Source organism: Xiphophorus couchianus, chromosome 9, assembly GCF_001444195.1.
Source record: "Xiphophorus couchianus chromosome 9, X_couchianus-1.0, whole genome shotgun sequence".
Taxonomy (NCBI): Eukaryota; Metazoa; Chordata; class Actinopteri; order Cyprinodontiformes; family Poeciliidae; genus Xiphophorus; species Xiphophorus couchianus.
Window position 1 is genome coordinate 27,023,161 of NC_040236.1, and position 19,096 is coordinate 27,042,256.

The following is a 19,096-nucleotide window of genomic DNA, read 5'->3' on the forward strand; positions in this document are numbered from 1 at the left end:
TTTTGATCACTGAATATACGAGAAACAGCAAGAGATCACCTGGTGACGGAAAAACTGGCATTTAAATAAAGACGCACCACTCTTGACTCTCTATTCAATAACAGATTCGGTTTGTAAAGTTACAGTCAAAATTTAACAGCCTAAATAATCTGGGTTATTTAGGCTGTCAAGAGAGAAAAAATGGGGATTAATTTCGCAAAACCACTTTTTCACTATGTTCCTGCATAAATGTCAATTTTAAATTAAATATTTAGTTTACAATATTAGCAGTCTAAATATTTTGCTTCAAACTAAATACTAAGCCCCAAAGTAAATGCTTAGTTTGAAAAATTTAACATTTTTAATAATCAAGATAAATGTTTATTTAACAAACTAAATATTTAGTTTTAAACAAAATATTTAGCTACAAGTTCTATATTTAATTAACAAGCTAAATATTTAGTTTTAAACAAAATATGTAGCTACAAGTTATATATTTAATTAGCAAGCTAAATATTTAGCTCCAGACTAAATATTTAGCTTCAAACTAAATGTTAAGCCTCAAAGTAAATATTTAGTTTGCAAATTAAATATTTAACTATCAAGCTAAATGTTTAAGTTCACACTAAGTAATTGGCAAACCAAGTATTTAGTTTACAATTTTATGAAGCTAAATATTTAGTTAAGTTAAATATTTAGCTCCAAACTACTAATTTAGCTTTGAACTAAATATTTAATTAGCAAACAAAATTCTTAGAAGCTAAGCTAAATGTTTAGCTTCAAAGTAGATATTTACCTTAAAACTAAATATTTAATTACAAAATTAAATATCTAATTACAAAATTAAATATTTAGTATGCAAACTAAAGAGCTAGCCACTTTGAATGCAATAATCACTAATATAGAGATGCTAAAGACCCTTTGTCGTTAGGAAATTTAACTATTTTAAATAATGGTAAAAGGTTGTTAGTGACTGCTTTCTCACACCAGTTGTGTGATGTCATCTCCGCTGATAATATAAATATCTTGAAAGCAGAGATATTGGAGAAATATTTCCAGTGCTGTTCTAATAGTTTTTATAGTACCTAAAGATGAATCCGATCATCTAAGAACAATAAGGCAGGCAAAAGGTGCCTAAAAACAGAGCACACCTGTTTTTATAAAATCTTCTATAAGGAATTTTACTAAAACAGTTTATGGCTCTGCGCTTTATGAGGTGAGTGTGTATAAATAAGACCCAGAATAAATTGTGGAATGAACACAAGGACTACAGAGGTCAAAAGCGATCATCCATAATTCATATCCGACACCACAGCTAGGAATGTTAGACGACCTAATAGAGACTATGCAATATGCATCAGATACAATCTTCGACATTAATAAGGAAATCCCGGCTAATCTGTTGTCCTTGAAGGCATCAGTTCACCACTTCAGATCCAAGGGGGCTTCAAACGTCAACCATCTATTTTACCCTTTTCAATGTTCAACAGCGTCTGGTTTGAGGACGATACATCCAGAGCATCAAGATGAATTATAAACACCGCTATATATGTAACAGAGCTTTTAATTTTGCTATGTTTTGTATATGTTTTTAACTATTATCATTATTAATGTTCTCCATTTTAGCTATGTTTAATTTTACAAATGTCAGCTGCTGCTATAGGGAGCTATTGCTTTGTAGTTTGTTTAGGGTTATTTATTGTATTTTATTTAATGTATTGGAGCAGAAGCTGCTGGACTGATGTTAAACACCAACTTGTTTTTTTCTCTTTTCTTACAGTGAACCTGAGTGTGACTGTCAGGAAGTCAACCTGTTGGACGAACATAGAAGGGTTACATAAGGAGAAATTATGGAAACGCAAAAACAGACCAAACATCTTTTGTACGGTTGAAAATTATCTGATTGCAGGAATAAAATGACCCTACTTGTTATGAGAAAAAGCACTAATTAAACCTAAATGATTTCTAATTTTACATGTAAATTAAATTTAGCTCCAAATGGAATGGTAAATTACCAAAACTGCCACTAGAAAAGCACAAAAGACTTTAAAGTTGGATAATTAAGCATGAGTGGATAATGAGGTGCTGTTCAGCTGATTGGTCTCTTGAATTTAAATGAAACCAACATTCAACTTACCTGAAGTCTCTGCATGATCTCCTCTTTCTCCTTTTCCAGTTCACCCACATCTGTTTTCCTGCACTGCAGATTCTGAATCTCCTGGAAATATATTAGTAATTTTAAAACACCTCCACCGCCTCCTGCTATAAGAACCTGTCATTTAAATCAGAGGTTCTCAAACTTCTACTACAAACAGCAAATGCTACAAAATATCCAAAGAAACATCAACTTTTAGAATTTCTTTGTCTCGCCTTTATCCTCTATTCAATAATTATCATTCGTTTATCCAGGGCTGACCCAAGCCTTTCTGGGGCCCTAAATGGATATTCATTTGGGCCCCCCCATACCAACATGCCAACATCACATGCTTTATTATTTCTAAGTAACTCTGTATGTGTTTAATACGTACTATCATTGGCGTCATTAGTAACTAGCTAACATCGTGCGAGTGATATTAAGCTAGCAAACCAAAACAATATTTGGATTTTAAGATGCAGACTTCTGTCTAATTATGCCATATTATTTAACGTAAAATGAGCTAATAAACATTAAAATTACAGTAAACAAGTTAACAAGTTTGATATCTTATATTTCCCCAACAGTGGCAGCATCCCACAGCAGAAAGAGATTAAATTATTAAATTATTTGTGTACCAACTTCAAAAACGACATAGAAATAGTTTTTCCATGTGTAATGGCAAAGCAGCTTGACAAATTTGACTGTGTTATTACTTTTTTCCATTAAATGTACTTAATATGCATGTTTATCGAACATTAAAGACAATATTTACAAAAGGTTGTTTTTGCTTAAGCAAACACAGTTTATTTTATATAATTTGGTCCAAACAAGTAAAAGATATTCACCAGGTATAAACAGTAATTCCATAAAAATCTATTTTTAAAATCTTTTCAGGACAAAATACCTGCTTAATTTAAAGAGAGATCAGTATCTCAATGACGCTAAAAACTAGAAAACTCATTAATCCCTTTTGATTTATGCCCAATTTAATTGATAAACATTTACTTACCAGATTATTTTTTATCATTATTGAACAAAAATGATTCTATTTTTCAACATCAAGGATGATTTAGAGAATAATTGATTAAGCTGACACTTGCTATTTTCTATCCCTATATATCCACAAGTGGCTGATTTATGAACGTTTTAAGAGATTTTTCTACAGCGAGAGGAAGGCTTGACTAACCAGCTCACTGTTGGCAGACTATTATATCTGTCTTTGTATTTATGGGCTGGATTTCCACTCTTAGATTCCGTTTAATGAGATGGCAAATAGCTTTGGACAGCGAACGGTGCAGGAGGCGGACTTCGTTTCTTGCCTGCTCTTTGGCTCTCAGCGAGGCTTCCAGCTCTTCCAGCGACCGACTCAGCTCCTCTTTAGCCGACTGACCAGCAGCAGGACGCCCCAGCTGGTCCTCCAGGTCAGCCACCTGCAACACAAAAACACCAAAGACATTTAAATATTACCAACCGGAAGACCCAGAAATGTGGGGGATTTTAGAAAACCTTTTTTCTTTATTTCATTTTGTCATAAATGTAAATATTTTTGAGAGGTAATGTCTAATTTTTAAGAGCTACTTTATTCAAACAAACATAAGATAACATGTTAAACCAGGCTACAAAGTATAAATGTATACAACTAATTAAAAAAACGAAATAAAAACAAAGACAACTTGTGATTTTTCAGTCCAAATCACCTGCTCTGCCTCAGGTCCAAGTAAAAACTTTTTTTTACCCCTCCAGGGGGTCTTTTGTGGGCTCTAGTGTCCCTTATATGATAGTAGGCTGACAGGAAACGGGGAAGGAGAGGGGGGAAGACATGCGGCAAATGTCACCGGGTCCGGGAGTCGAACCCGCGACGGCCGCGTCGAGGACTCAAGGCCTCCAAATATGGATTGTGCTAACCGCTACGCCACCACGGCACGCCCGTAAAAACATTTTAAGAAAGTGAACTTATAGGAAGGTTGATAAGATTGGGGCTGCAACTATGCTGCAATTATTTCAGTTATCGATTCATCAATAAATTATTCTTTAATGATAAATAGGATAAAAAAAATCATTCTGCAAATATCTAATTTAATCTTTTTTATACAATATTAGAAATGCATTAAAAGATGCAAATAAACAAATAATTCAAATATGGGTGCATTGATCGCACTTTTCTGGTTGATCGCCGATTAATGATTTTGAAAAAGCCTGACCTGCTGGTTTCGATTTTGGCCGATAATTTCTTTTTATCTGAAATGCAATAATAGCAATAAAGTCTCTGGTAACAATGGGGTGACTATTGTTATCTGTAAACGTCCAGACATGAGCTGGTGGGCCGATCTATCACTCAGTGGTTGAGTTTTAGACCTTTGCTGAGGTACATAAGATCAGTCAATAAGATCGGCTTCACATGCAACTATTGGCCAATCACTGAGCTCCAAAAATTAGTGAAATCGGACCGATAAATTGATTGGCCGATAAATCAATGCACTGTAAATTCAAATCCTTTATGAATATGAAACATTTTTACTTGATTGTGTTGTAAGAATAAAAAATATCATTGCTTTAAAAACTCAGGTATGATGCACAACCTTTGCATAACCCTTCAAAATGTAAGAAGAAACTGGTTTTTGATGACCAGTGAAATCAACCATAATCACATTTTGCTGGAGTGAGTGTGAATTATATAGAATTGAAATAAAAAGGTGTTTATCTTAAGGCCGATCCTGCGGTCACACACACTACTGTTAATTGAAAAACTGGAACCAAACAGAGGTTTATCCACCCACAAAGAAAGTAATTGATGTGATTTTCACATCTGATAAACATCTTTTATTCAGGAGTATCTTTTAGTTGAAAGCATCAGACCTCACTCTTCAGTGCAATCTGCAGAAGAATCAAGGACATCTTTTTTCCTTTTCTTCCTCTCATCTCGTCCCTCTTCACTTTTGAATGTGCAGATAAACAAAACCCGACACACACACACACACACTCACACCAAGTAAAACTACTTTGTGGAAAAACAGCTTTGCTGCCAGTGGGCTCAGAAGTGACGCCTGGAAGATTCCTCTAATAGAGGGACGTGACCTGGCAAAAGATTTCCACGGAAACCGTTTCCCCCAGTCTGACCCAGTTCCCTGAGTTTAACATATTAATGGAAAATCTCAGAGAATCTGAGTGACAGCTTGACAAAACAAGGACAGCTCTGTTTGGCATCCCGATGTGATCGTTCAAGCCTCTGCAATCAGAGCAGCAACAGTCTGCGTTGGGGTTCGGCTCCCTCTTGGCTCTGGATACCTCAGATCTGACTGGAGTGTGATATGTTCTGTTCAAAGTGGCAGTAATCAGCTTAAGATGTTCAACTAATTGGATCCCAAGTGTTTACATAGTTTAAATCTGCAGCAATTAATGGGAATCCAAATTAAATCAGATAAAGGTTGAAATGCATAACATTATTTTGTAAGCTCGACACCAGGGTTGCAATAGTTTGGAGTTTGTCTTTATGGTTTAGTTTTATTTCCTTGTTACTTTTTGTTTGTCTAATTTAGCCAGTTTTAATTAGTTTTTAGATTAGAATAGAAACAGCCTCCATAACATTATAAAGTTACACATGAGGGCATCAAAATATTGTATTTTAGTAGTACTATAATTCCTCAGAGTCTGGGCACCAGGCACTATTAGTATAGAGAAATAAGTATATATAACACAGCCAAAGAGTTCGACTCAGTTATTATTTATCCCTGCCTGATGATGATGATGATGATTTAAAATAATAAATGAATAACTTGAGTGGGTTTGATGGTGTTATTATCAGTTAAATATTGTTTAATTTTGATTAGTGATAGTAGTAGTTTTAGTTCTTTCATACTTTCAGAATTCAAAGAAGTCAAAGTATTGTATTGTGATAAATCGATTGGGTAATGAACACTTAACAGAAGAAACCATTTTAAAAAATGTATTTAAATATTGTTGAACACCTGGTGTTGAACACCTGACTGGTGGTTTATTCCAACTTTTGCTGTTGCCGTTTTGCAGACTAGATCAAGAGCCGCCAGGAGGATTATGGGTGGCAGCAATTTGCCTGCTGTCCTCAAAACTGCTTTTGTGAAAGAAAAATGTTTTTATTTCACATCAGATTGAAAGGCTAATAAATAGATTAATAAACAACAAAACAGAGGGTATTACATCTATAACAGTAACTAATGGGGAAAGTTTATCCCGTTTTTTTCACAGATTATCTGCCTCATACTACACTGACACAACATGGTGTCAGTTTTAACAAATATGTATGTAAAAAGTTATACACTGAAACTTTAACTTAACTAAACTATTTGTCAGAGAAAATTATTAGATTTCTCAAGAAAAATGCTTTAAATTATCTGGGAACATTTTCGATACACTAATCTATCACAAGATTTAGTCATCTCAGTGTTACAAACTGATTAATCTGAGATCGTTTTATGGATAAAAATTAATTCAAGATATGAAAGATTTTTCAGATACATATAAACATATATAGCTGAAAATTATGTCACGACATAAGCGTTTCATATCAGTCTATACTGATAATTGTTGATATCAATAATTATTCATTAGTTCTTTGTTTTAAATATCTGAAATTCTGCCAAACTGCTGATATGGCATTTTCTGTTTTAACCACAGCTTTTACCCATGCTTTTATTTTTTATTTTTAAGCAGTTGTGAGGCATACTCAGCAGGTTGCTGCTAGGTAACCAAAGGGTGATTGAGTTGCTAGGCAACCAAAGAGCGAGTGAGTCAGTTGATTCCACCAACACAGCTTAGTTAGCTGAGAGGTAAAGTGGCTAAAGTCTTTTCTCTCCCCCAGAATCCTGTGCAGTTTTGGATCAGAGTTCATTAAATTATTGAACATTCCATCAGATGTATTAGCTATTGATATTGATCACGTGTCGTAAATGTTGTTGCTGATTTGTATGCTACATTATACATTTAATTGACAAGTGGCAAACTGAGCTGCACGAACATTGGCAGTTTTCTTTAAATAAAGTGTCTGAAAATGTTAGTGTGTGTGTGAAGATGAGGAATCCTCCTTTCTCTTAGGGCTACTCTTCCCTTTCCTCTCCCTTAAAGTTGTCCCCCACATCTCCACCAACAGTTTCAAAGTAGCGGTTTAGAGATTCAACACCACACTCCATCCCCACCGCGCTTCAGAAAACCTTGGCAGGTTGAAAGAGAGGATTGTCCACCATCCCAGAGGCTTCAGCCTCTTTGCATTATCAACTCCATGTGTGTGTGTGGGTGTGTGTGTGTACGCCACAGCTATTGTCCCCAGAGGTAAAAGCTCTATCTCTGAGCTCCTCACAAACATTCACGGATAGAGAAAACTCTGAAATCTTTCTCAATTAATGTTCCTGTGGAACAGTCCAATCTTAAAACCTAAATAGAAAATCGAGCAGCACAGAGGTAATATATATTCCTGGTGCCAAGAAAGCAATAAAGTTCCCCCAAAAACTTCTCAAGTGGAGCAAGCCCATCTATAAATATATTGGATTACAATCATCATCACAATGTCAATGTGTGCAAAAAAGACAGCCAGCCAGGTCTGTCGCAATACGCAAAAAATCAATCGCAAGATAGCTTAACAACCTCAATAATTTCCATTTGAATGTTTGTTTTTCTCCAAAAGACTAGATGACAAAACTAGCCCCTTTTTTAAAGGACAGTTTTGTTTACAGACACTTTAGTGTCCATTTTATTTGTTGTTTCAGCTGTTTATTTGATTTGGATATTTTAAATGTCTTTCAGTTCTAGTGTGAAATGTTAACTAAAAATTAAAGTTTATTGATCTTTGATTGGGTGTACTTGCAATACATTGTATTACTTGATAATGAAAACACTGTGTGACGTATAACAACGTGCTGGTGTTGCCTGCAGATTGTGAATGTGGAACGGAGAGGTACCACCCGTCCTCCGTTATCTGTGGGGATTCAAAGCCAACCAAGTTCTACTCTTATTTAATACAAGGAGAACAAACCGTGAAGGCTGACGATGAGCATGTCTTCACTGCAGACAGCGACTGCAGTGAAGACATGTCCCAAAATGGACTGATTTACATTTAAGAGAAGTTAAGAAATTATGAGACACCTGATGTTACAGTTTTTCCAGCAGCAAAATGCGTAAGAAACAGATCAGATGTCTTTGGAAAGTTTCTTTGCAACGGGAAAAGGCCCAGAGAAGAGACAGGAGAATGGATTTATCCCGGCAGGTGATTCCCACATTCCAAGGTCTGCATGACATGGTGACCGGCTCGTTAATGAGGCAATGAAGCTTCAAACTGCTTCGCCACGTAGAGACCAGCATCCTGTCCATAAGCAACACTTCGGGTGTCATCGTCTCTCTTCACTCCCAGATGGAACCGTCTCGTTGCAGAGAAACAAGCTCAGGGCTCCCATTAGTCGTTATCCTGAGTTACAATTTTCACGAAAGTAAAATGTTCGTTTTTGTGGCGCATCTATATCTTATTTTGAAGGGATATGTAAACGTTACCATAGCGACCAGAGTCAGGAGATGAGATAAGTAGAGCTTGTGAGTTTTAGGTCTGGTTCACAGGCTTTAAGAATTGTCGTCCGATTTTCCAAACCTCTGTGACCACACACGACACGGCAGGAACAACACACCACACACGAACTGATTCCACTCACGAACACCCCGAGTCCAGAAAAATAAAATCCTCTCCGCGGGGCCGCAGCAAAATTGCCAAGTCTTGACCGGTCCACAGTAATAAAAAGCTTGGGGCCACTGATGTAAAGCACTTTGAACTCCCTTGTTGCTGAAATGTGCTACACAAATAAACGATTGATTAATTAATTAATGTAACATTAGTGTTTTAAAGTCTATTCTCTGAGCGAAAGGACATCAGTGGAAGGACGTTATAACTGCGGTGATGTGCTCTATCTTCCTGGTTTTAATCAGAATGTGAGCAGCAACGTTCTGGATCAGCTGCAGCTGTCTGACTGAATCTTTAGGCAGACCTGTGAAGACACTGTTGCAACTAAAGGTAAATATATGGATGAGTTTCTGTAGATCTTGGAAATATTCTTCATGTGGTAGAAGACTGACTTTATAACTGTCTCTTTCTATCTATCTATACTGATTTTATAGCCCGCTATTTGCAGTCTGTCTGACTTTGAACATGTCAAGTTTTCTGAAGCAGAAAAATATCAAGAAAAAGATAAACATCCCCAAACACAGCCAGGTGAGTAAAAAACTGTAATGTACTTCTTATTAAAATGCAGTACAGACTTCTGTGGTGTCAACTCTCATTAAACCTGAACAGAGGTTGCAGTAAAAGCCAGAAACCCAGAAAATAAACCCAGAGTGTTTCTCCGGTGGATGAACGCCAGCGTGGCTGAGAGTGTGACGAGCGAGAAAATGGGCAGCCAACCTTGCTCTCCCTCTGCTTCTCCAGTGATTTATGTTCTTCTAACTGGGACAGAGTGGGGAGGACGAGGAGGAGAAGGAGGGGTGTCCTGTCCCAAAAGAAAAAAATAAATAAAAACTACTCCTGCCCCTCTCGATATCCCACTGCCAAACCCTGGAGGCCTGCTCTACTTCCAGCCACCTGGTTGACTTTGCAGCAGCTCAGAGTGTGTGTTCAGGCCTGTGATGTGTGTGTTTGAGGCTTAACCTTCAACTGGACATGTGCAGATGGAAAAAGAAAATAGACGGAATAATGCCTCAAGCTAAAAATAAAGAGCCACGTTCTGTCAGCGGTGATAACGTTTCACTCCAGACGTTGAACTGTGCCACTTTGTTAAGCCTGACCAGGGGCATAATTTCCTCTCTCTAAATTAAAGATGAAATGTCTGCGTTCTGGCCCCGCTATTATCACGGGAGCCTGACAACAGAAATATGCCAGTGAGAAGGGAGCTGGATGAAAAATGAATCTGCAGTTTGAAGCAGTCTTTGGGGAAATTTTACTCTGATACATGCATACTATAAGGAAAAAAAATGTCCAGTTACTGTCTGAGTGGTTATAAAGGACGAACAATGACGAGCAGATCCTGTAGATTCGTCTTGATTTTAGCAGTTATTGTCGCTTTATTGAACCATCCTGTTTTTAAATGTGGAGTAGAACGTTTTCTTGACGTATAGGAAGTAACAAAATCAAATGGTTCTGGGCCAATGCGCCAAACAAGCAGAAATGAAACAATGTTTTAAAAGTGGCATGTTTTCCAGCGATTTGGTAGAAAAGAAAATCCTCTGGGAGTGAACGAACATAAAACAGAATCAAACAGGAAGACAAGTCAAGTTTAATGAATGTACTTCTTTTGAATGGTAAACTTATGTTAAAAACAAACAGTTTTTTGTCCAAGCCACCCAAAGACAATATTTAACTCAAAAGCTGCTAATAAAACATAAATTAGAGCAAATAAACACTAATTACAATTTCTGGTCAATCTGTGTTTACAAAGCCTTCCAGGTGACCTATTATGCATCTTTGAACAGGTTAGGATTGGCTTATAGGCTATTCAAAAACATATTCGTTAAAATATTTGCACAAAATCGTTCTTGGATAATAAGATTTCGTCTCCTTTCAGAACGACCTGTTTTAGGGCCACGTGTCACTTTAAATGCAAATAAGCTGCTGCTGGCCACCAACTCAACATTTACGCATGTATGTGAAAATGGCTGCAAACAGATGAGCTGTTATACAACCATACATCTTTGAGAAGCAGAAGTGGGGCCTCCTGCACAACCAATGGTAAGTCAACAACAAAACACTTGTCTTTTCCAGGAACCATTGTAATGCGCATACAGTTGTAAAACCAGCTGATCATATGTGCCTGAGCGCAGCTCAGGTTGCTAGGTGACAGCACAGTGCCCATCGATTGTGATTCAACGATCAGGAGGTTTTTAAAACGGCTCATTTTCCAGACACCAAAAAACATTAACTTATTTCCAACAAACAGCTGGATGGTTCTTTGTGAGTGGACTGTTTTTAGAGACCTAAAAGATAATTTTGCAAAATAGGTCTCCTTTAACAGGATAATTAAAATATCGTAAAAAGAGAAACCTCACCACTGTGTTAATAATGTGGATGGTTTCAGCAGGGTTGCATCAAGGTCTCACTGTGAAACCCTTTATGCTTGTTGGAACCTGAGATTGCTTTGAGAATGCAAAAAAATGTTACATTGCTGGTTCATTATTATTGTGACAGTATATCAGGCTGTTTGTTGCTATGTGGATGAGCTTCATAGCAGCCACAGGTTGGCTATGACATTCGGCCCACTTGGTCATCAAACAGTGGTAAGGAGGACCGGTAAAGCTAGAAACCATTATGACACATTGGGCATGATGAGAGGAAAAAGTGCCTTGATTAGGGTTCTTGCACTCAGATTGGTATCAGTTGCACTCCCGAGTGAACATGGATCAAAGCTGAGGAGCAGCACACACTCACCTCCCAATGGTTCATATATGGTTTAATGAGGGCAGGGAGACCAGGGGAGGTAGAGAGATTTCAGGCAAGCGCAAATGAAAAATGTATTCATTGTATTGTCACAGAGAAGCACTGGCCTTTACTTAGCAACGACGAGGGAAGAAAAGAAAAAAGAAAAGGAGAACAAACCATACCCAGCGACTCAGAGCCTAAAAATAATGAAACACTCAAGACTCATAAAGCCTCTTGAAGTCCTACTTGTTGGTTTTCCAGCCTTTTCTTTAGGAATAGTCTGGAAAACCAACAAGTAGGACCTGGAGATTTAATATTTAAGATTTAATATTTATTATTAAAAATAAAGATTTAATATGAAGATTTCATATTTTCACACTAGAGGTGGAGAAAAAATTAATAACTATACATACTGCAATACACATATCTGATAGAATATTCAATAATTTCACTGAACTGAAATCCAGAACCGCACAGCATTCTGTGGACTGACGAAAGACTTTAGCTGATAAACCAAAGATTGTTGGCATCAAACATCACATTCATTCCTTGGTTACCAAGCAACAACCTACTGAGTAACTTGTGGTTACCTAGCAACAACTTTTTGAGTAACTTGCGTAGCAGCAGTTTAAGGTTTCGCCAACGCACTTCACAACTGCTTAAAAATGAAAAATAACGGCGTGGGATTAAAACAGGATAAAACAGAAAAGGTTTCACCACTAGTTTAGAAGTATTTCAGATATTTAAGACAAAAAACTAATCGATAATTATCTATATCGACTGATGTATGTTTTTCAGCGATATCGTCCAGCCCTATTTCACACCAATTATTAATATATTTTTTCCAGCAAGCATTCTTAAGGTTTTCCTCAGCTAAAAATAATTTTCCAGTCAGCTGTTTATCTATAAAATAAGGGTTAAATTGAGATTTATTTTATAGACACATTGGCCCATCTTAATACGTAAAACAACCAACACATTTCTCTTTAATGAGAAAATCACAACCATAGCAACAACAGAGATGCATCTTGGGAATGTAATTCCAACCATCACCAAGTGTAAACAACATTCTTTCCCTCTGACATCCAGGTTAGAAACATTAATGAACCAAGAAAATATTGACGCTAATTAGTTATTTTCTTACCCAGAGAGCATTTCCTAAAGGCTGCAACTTAACCTGCAGCGTATGATTTTATCTGAAAATAATACAGAAATATACTGACAAGAAAGAAAAACAAAAAACCCAATAAGATTAATCCTAGGTCAATTTTAACGTTGAGGAAAGAGCAGCAGAGTTGGTCACCTGGTCTCGGAGGCGATCGGTCTCCTCCTGGTATTCTGCCAGCTGTTTCTTCCACTGCTCCACGCCGCTGTTGGCTTCCTGCAGCGCCGCCACCAGCTTGGCGTTGCTGTCCTGCAGAGCGAAGAGTTCAGCCTCCAAGTTGAGCTCACACATGGACCTGCAGAGAAGTTGCAGAAAAAAAACAACACAAGAGTTTTTGCTCCTTTTGGTGCCGTTCTGTTGTGGAAATTCCAAGAAATACACAAAAACTTAGAGATAAAAAAAAAAACCTCTGCATTTGTTATCACATCTAGCAAATACATACATTTATTGTGTCGTTCTCATGAAAAATATCTTGTAACAATTGTAATAATTATAAACTTGTGTTCACCCAGCAACAACTTTTTGAGTTGTTGCTAGGTGTCAAACACCACAACACATTTAATTATGTTATGTTTAACATAATTAAACATAATTAATTATGTTAGAAAATACAAAAACCGACTGTACTGTCAGATATATATCAATAAATTTTAATATAAATTCAAAACATTATAAAAGTGTAAATACTTTGTCACTTTTATTGTTAACGTAATAAATATACAAGATAAAAATTTAAAACCATATTACCCAACCCTAATTTCTATAATTAAAAGCATTAGTTATTTATCATTTTAGCCAAACTTATTCATAGCTGTTCAAAGAGCCACTTGCAGCTAATAGCAGCAGTGCAAGTAATTGATAAAACTATTGTTTTTTCTTTAAATGTACTCAAATTAAAGGTTAGTTTTCTCTAAAATATCCTGTATAAGATTATATTACTGCCGTAAAAGATTCTTGTATTTTAATTCCAAGCCTTTACCAGGGTGCTAATAAGTTTACTGTGGATCTAACTCAGATCATGGGGCAATAAAACAAGCTAGCAAGGTATTATGTTAACATTAAAGTACTCTGGTGATTATTTGGGTCAGTTTTAAAAGACTGGTCTTCAATGTGAACCAAAGCAGAGCAGCAGTGGAAAATTATGCCGCTGAGTGCATATATAAAAACCAACACAAGACAAGTAATGTGCTCTGCTTTATTAGGAAGTGGAAAAGATCTGGTGCGCCGGTAAAGGTCAGGATTCAGCGGGGATGTGTAATAAAGCAGGGCTTTCAGCTGAGACGATGCAGCTCAGGAAGAAATCTTTGTCTTGATGACAAAACAGCTTGGCTGTCATAAAACCATAGCAACAGGAGGGAAGAGTCTTCTTAGGCTTATGAAAATCAGAAAGTAAAATCTCTGGGATAATAGACAACAGAGAGTGGCTTTCCTGTGTTCTCACATGAATGGTTTAGCGATTAATAGTGACAACGATGAAGCTATTGCGCCGCTTAGGTGGGCAGCAGTTAGCCACCATGTTCTATTTCACCCAGAAAAAAAACCCAGAACAGGTGCGAAGGTGTACAAAGGCAGTATTGTCAAATAATAGTAAGAATAAAATGCAAAAAAGCATATTTGAGTTCAAACTTTGAGCAAATAAAAGCCTAGAAACAACCATGTATGTGTAACAAGATTTTATTTGAACAATGGTATAGATGTAAACTTTGTCAAAGTTAATTTATTACATATATTTTACGATGCCCTTGTCAGTTGGTGGTTACTGCAGCAACCAGTTACTTATAGCTCCTCCCCCTTTTTCTGTTGCCGTCGGTAACTGTGGGGCAGAAATTGCTGGACTGATGTGACCACCAACTTGATTTTTGTTCTTATTTTTTTTTAAATAAATATGGTGAACCTGAGTGTGTGTTGTGAAGTCGACCTAGTGGACACTGCATCCAGCAGGAGTCGGTGCCTGCTGGATGCCTGTCCCATTTATATTTACTTTCAAGGCAAAGTAAATATAAATGGGATGTAAATATGTTTGCCGTCACTTTCTGAACTCCAACAGAAAACACACCCGGCTCTCCAGACACACAAACATCTGCTGCTCCTGTTGTTCTTTAATTTTAATGTGCGTTTTCTCTCAGGATTTCTGGTTATTATTTTGTTGTTCTGAACAAACAACTTCTTGTCAGATATTGGTCCAAAACAATCAGAAAGCAAGAGCACAAACACAACTAAATGCCGTCTCTTTCGTGTTTTTCTTTCTTCTTCATGTAAATATTTAAAGTAAAATGTAAATTAGGTCTTGTGAATTTTTAAAGTAGCTTTTCGTCATGTTTTTGAATCACGCTGTCAAAATCCCCGATGCTAGCGGCTTTACTCTGCAGTGGAGCCAATTTTATGGTCATATTTTAGGCTATAGGTTATAAAACATTTTATTCCACTCAATATTAGCATGTATTCCTTAAAAACTAATCAAATTATGTTGTTTTTTTTGGTAAGCTCTGCTCATGTTTGTTTCGCCTGTGTGTTTTAAATAGATGAGGGATTTACTGAATTAAAAATTTACACAAAAACTTTTGCTCCACAGCCTCATAACAAATATGCACTTACTGCATAATTTGCAGCATATTTTCATGATTAATTGATAATGATACATGGCTTTTAATAAATAATATGCTTTCCAGTTTAAATTCTCCTGTACATGATCTTGGACTGAAATACTTGACTTGTTTGTAAATATGAACCAAGTAGAACCATCTGCATCTGAAAACCTGAGACATACAGAAACTGTAAATCAAGACTTAATATTTTTGTTTACAGCAGATTTTGACTGCTAAACTGTTTTATTCTATAAAAAGGTATTTTCCCACCTGCATATTCCGTCTGTTTTTAGTTTTTATCATAATTTATGCTTTAGATTGTCAACCATTTTTAAATGCACAGAGACAACATGAGTTAACATGAGATGCAGTTTTTATGTTACGATTTGACTAATTAAAATGGAAAATCCCAAATTTTCTTCGAAATGTTTTGGTGGAGAGCAGCATTTATGATCTTTTTGGTCCTAAAGCAGCAGAGGAATCCCAGAGCATCACTCCACCACCATCATGCCTGACTGTCAGCAGGAATTAATTTTTCTGAAACACTTCTATTCTTACGTCAGATTTAACAGAATATTTAACAGAAATGTCCACTTCGGTTTAATCAGTCCATAGATCTTTTTGCCTACTACATGTTGTCAATCATGTTTTATTTGTGATTTATTGTTTCTGTATGTCTGGCTGTAATAATTTAATTAATAGTTTAACCTGGGGTGGTCATTAGATTTTTGTAATGTAAAATTTACTTTTTAGCTTTTTGTCATATTATAATGTTATTTCTTCATCAAAAACGTACCTGGAGTGTTACTTTGATTCTTTTATGCATGTTTGAGAAATCCTTTAATCTCCATGGCAACCATTCAGCCTTGCAAAACGCCTGGTTGGACCTAGTCCCGCCTTCAAGGCGACAAATTACGTAGTAGAATTTCTTTTAAGCCATATTTGATATATGAAACATTTTTGTAACTGTTCAATAAATATTATTTAATTTCCCTTTGGGATCAATAAAGTATTTTTAAATTAGAATTAGAATTTTGAATAACACGGCCCCTTTAACGTGGGGTCAAGTTGGTGTGGACTTGTTCTAAAAAAATGCAATTTGTAATTACTCAGGAACTCTTTGTTGGATGTTAAAGTTCATTTGATGATCAGAATCATTTGTATATAAGAAACATAAAAAAATAAAAAAACAAGAAAAAAAATCTGCAAGTGTCCAAATACTTCTTTGCACCAGAGAACTTAATGCATTAAGTTTAAAAAAGACAATAACAAAACTCAAAAACTGATTTTTATTGTCTGAAGTGATAATCATTTATAAACTTGAATTAAATTCCTGATGATTTCTACCCCTCAACCTTCCTATTGCCTGGTTTGAACGTGCCTGACATGTAAATAAAATTTTCCGTTACCCTTCTGACAGCATCTTTTTGACCCGTTCCTTCTCGGTCGTCAGCTCCACTTCTGCGCTCCTGCTGCGAAACAGTTTTTCCTCTCCAGGCCCGTTGACTGTGAGCAGCGGCGGAGAGTGACGCTCCTCCGACAGCTCCTGCAACAGAGACACAGACAACAAAACATTAGTCTAACAATTGTTTGTTTTTTAATATGTGCAAAAAAAATAAAAAATACTGACAGCATGAAGCATTATGTCCAAACTTTTGTTTTATACATTTAAAGGAGTTGGTGGAAGTATGAGCTTATCAATGGTTCCACTCCTAAAATTATAAACTTTACTGTTAACACAAAATATTGAGATAAAAATCTGACATGTTGCCCACCCCTACTTCGTATCACACTGCTTTGAATTAGCGATCACATAAAATCCCAATAAAGTAAATTCAACTTTGAAACGTGAAAAAGTTTTAAATGTGTAAATACTTTTGCAAGGTGCTGTAAAACAAAAACCTCTTGATTAAAAACTGAAGTTTGCAAGAGTGAATTTTAGCGCAGTGGAGATAATCCGGTTTAAGGTGTGATTTAGGTGCACAGATCTGACGCTATACCGGATCAGAAAAGACAGGAGTGAGCTTAGTCTGCTGGTGCTGCACATGTCCCATCTGGGCTCCTGTAGAAAAGCCCTGAGCAGAACAAGCAGCCATGTGTGCAGCCCAGCTGTTCGTCTCCATGCAGCCTCGCAGGTCTGATTGGACTCAACAGGAAATTACTGATGAGCTGATTCTTGTACCGTAGCTTCATCTGGTGTTTATGAGTGATTAAAAATTATGTATGTAAAAAAAAACATGTAGGGCTGCAGTTTGAGAGTCTGCTGATAAGTTAAATTTGAAGCAAATCAGCAGCAGTCATGGACAACAAGAGTGAGCCAAATCCTAAAACAGTGCTGGTAAAAGTTCAGGTCGTTTTATCAGGTGGAATCGGTACAGAGCATAAAACTGCAATTAATTTCAAAAACAGTTTGAATGTTTTATGGTTTTTATTTAAACCCCACAGGGTCGCCATTATGCATTCAGGCCTAAATACTTACACACACACACCAGTGATAGTTGATTAATGTCCCGTTGCAATCTGTGGAGACACACTTTGACTCTGGTGTTGATCATCTTCGATTTTATGATCACTTCAGGCTTGGTGGCAGGTGACATTTGTAAACGTTCTCAACTATGATGGCAATTTAATACACAAGCTGCTTTCTCTGCACTGCGAAGGATTCATCGCCAGACGAGGCAAAAACTAAACATTTTGGCTACAATAAATAAAAATATGTCAAAGTGTGTTATTAAAACTAGAGGTGTAACTAATGATTATTTAAGTAATCAATTAAGTTATTCCAACCATTAATTGAATAAAAAGGTTGGCACATTCTGCAGATTTTCCATCCAACAACTAAAGTATTAAAAAATATGTTGAAAGATACAAATAATTAAATTCCTGTTTTTACAAAAGAAAAATACTTTTCTGTTTAGAAAATAAATTAGGAGTAAAAGTTTGGTCATCGCCATGAAACCAACACATTTAAATGAACCTGAATGAATTTTACCAAAACAAGCTACAAAATATCAAATATCCAATATATGAAACGGTGTTGTAATTTGCTGAGGGAAAATAACTAATTATTTTAAACTTATGAGGACTCCAATTGAAGTTGTTTGTTGTGTGTTTATTCCACACGGGAAACCCCAAATTAAAATGATATTAGTGTAAACTTCAGACCAGAACTATATTTGGACATCTAAAATGATAAATGAGGTATTTTTGCTTTCTTGCATAAAAAATGTAAACTTGAACTCTTAATGTTGCAACCCTGCAGTGCAGAATAAGCCTTTATTATTCATATGAGCGAGCGTGGCTGCACTCCCCTGAGGACTAAAGTTGATTATCTTTTAGCTCAGCAGCTTTCTGTTTATTTTTTCCTCTGTGGATGGATGTGGAGTTAAAACACATAGCTGAGTCCTGCGGTTAATCTCTGAGTCCCAAGAGGAGGAAAACACGACTTTGGTCCAACAGATCAGCTGCGTGTCACCATGAATAATTCATGCAGCAGATCAAGTTCGAGTCATTAAGGATTTAAAATACTTGTGTCAAGTATAGATGCTCTGTGAGAGACTGAGATAAAATAATCAGCTGTAAAGAAACACATCTGTGTTCCTGTGTGTATGATCTAAAGACTGTTCATGTTTAAATAATTTATACAGATACACTTAAATCCTGCATTGCTGTTATTGCTTCTCCATCTCACTGGCTGACTGCAGCTAACTTTTCTCTGAAGTCAACTCTGATCAGCGTAAAGATGAAATATTAAGCCTGATAGGCCATGCAAAATTTACGCTGCCATCCGACTGAATCTCTGAGTCTCGTCT

At 36.4% G+C, this 19,096-nt stretch overlaps 1 protein-coding gene across 3 annotated transcripts in view; it reads right to left on the reverse strand.

Annotated features, from left to right (window-relative positions):
- homer3b (homer scaffold protein 3b) overlaps positions 1-19,096 on the reverse strand; it is a 53,287-nt gene that overhangs the window by 3,972 nt on the left and 30,219 nt on the right. For all 3 annotated transcript variants that reach the window (XM_028027340.1, XM_028027339.1, XM_028027341.1), the window contains 4 exons: positions 16,694-16,830; positions 12,838-12,994; positions 3,436-3,546; positions 2,117-2,197 (listed from right to left, as the gene is read on the reverse strand). In XM_028027340.1, coding sequence (XP_027883141.1) covers positions 2,117-2,197; positions 3,436-3,546; positions 12,838-12,994; positions 16,694-16,830 — 486 coding nt within the window. The remainder of the gene's footprint in view (positions 1-2,116; positions 2,198-3,435; positions 3,547-12,837; positions 12,995-16,693; positions 16,831-19,096) is intronic.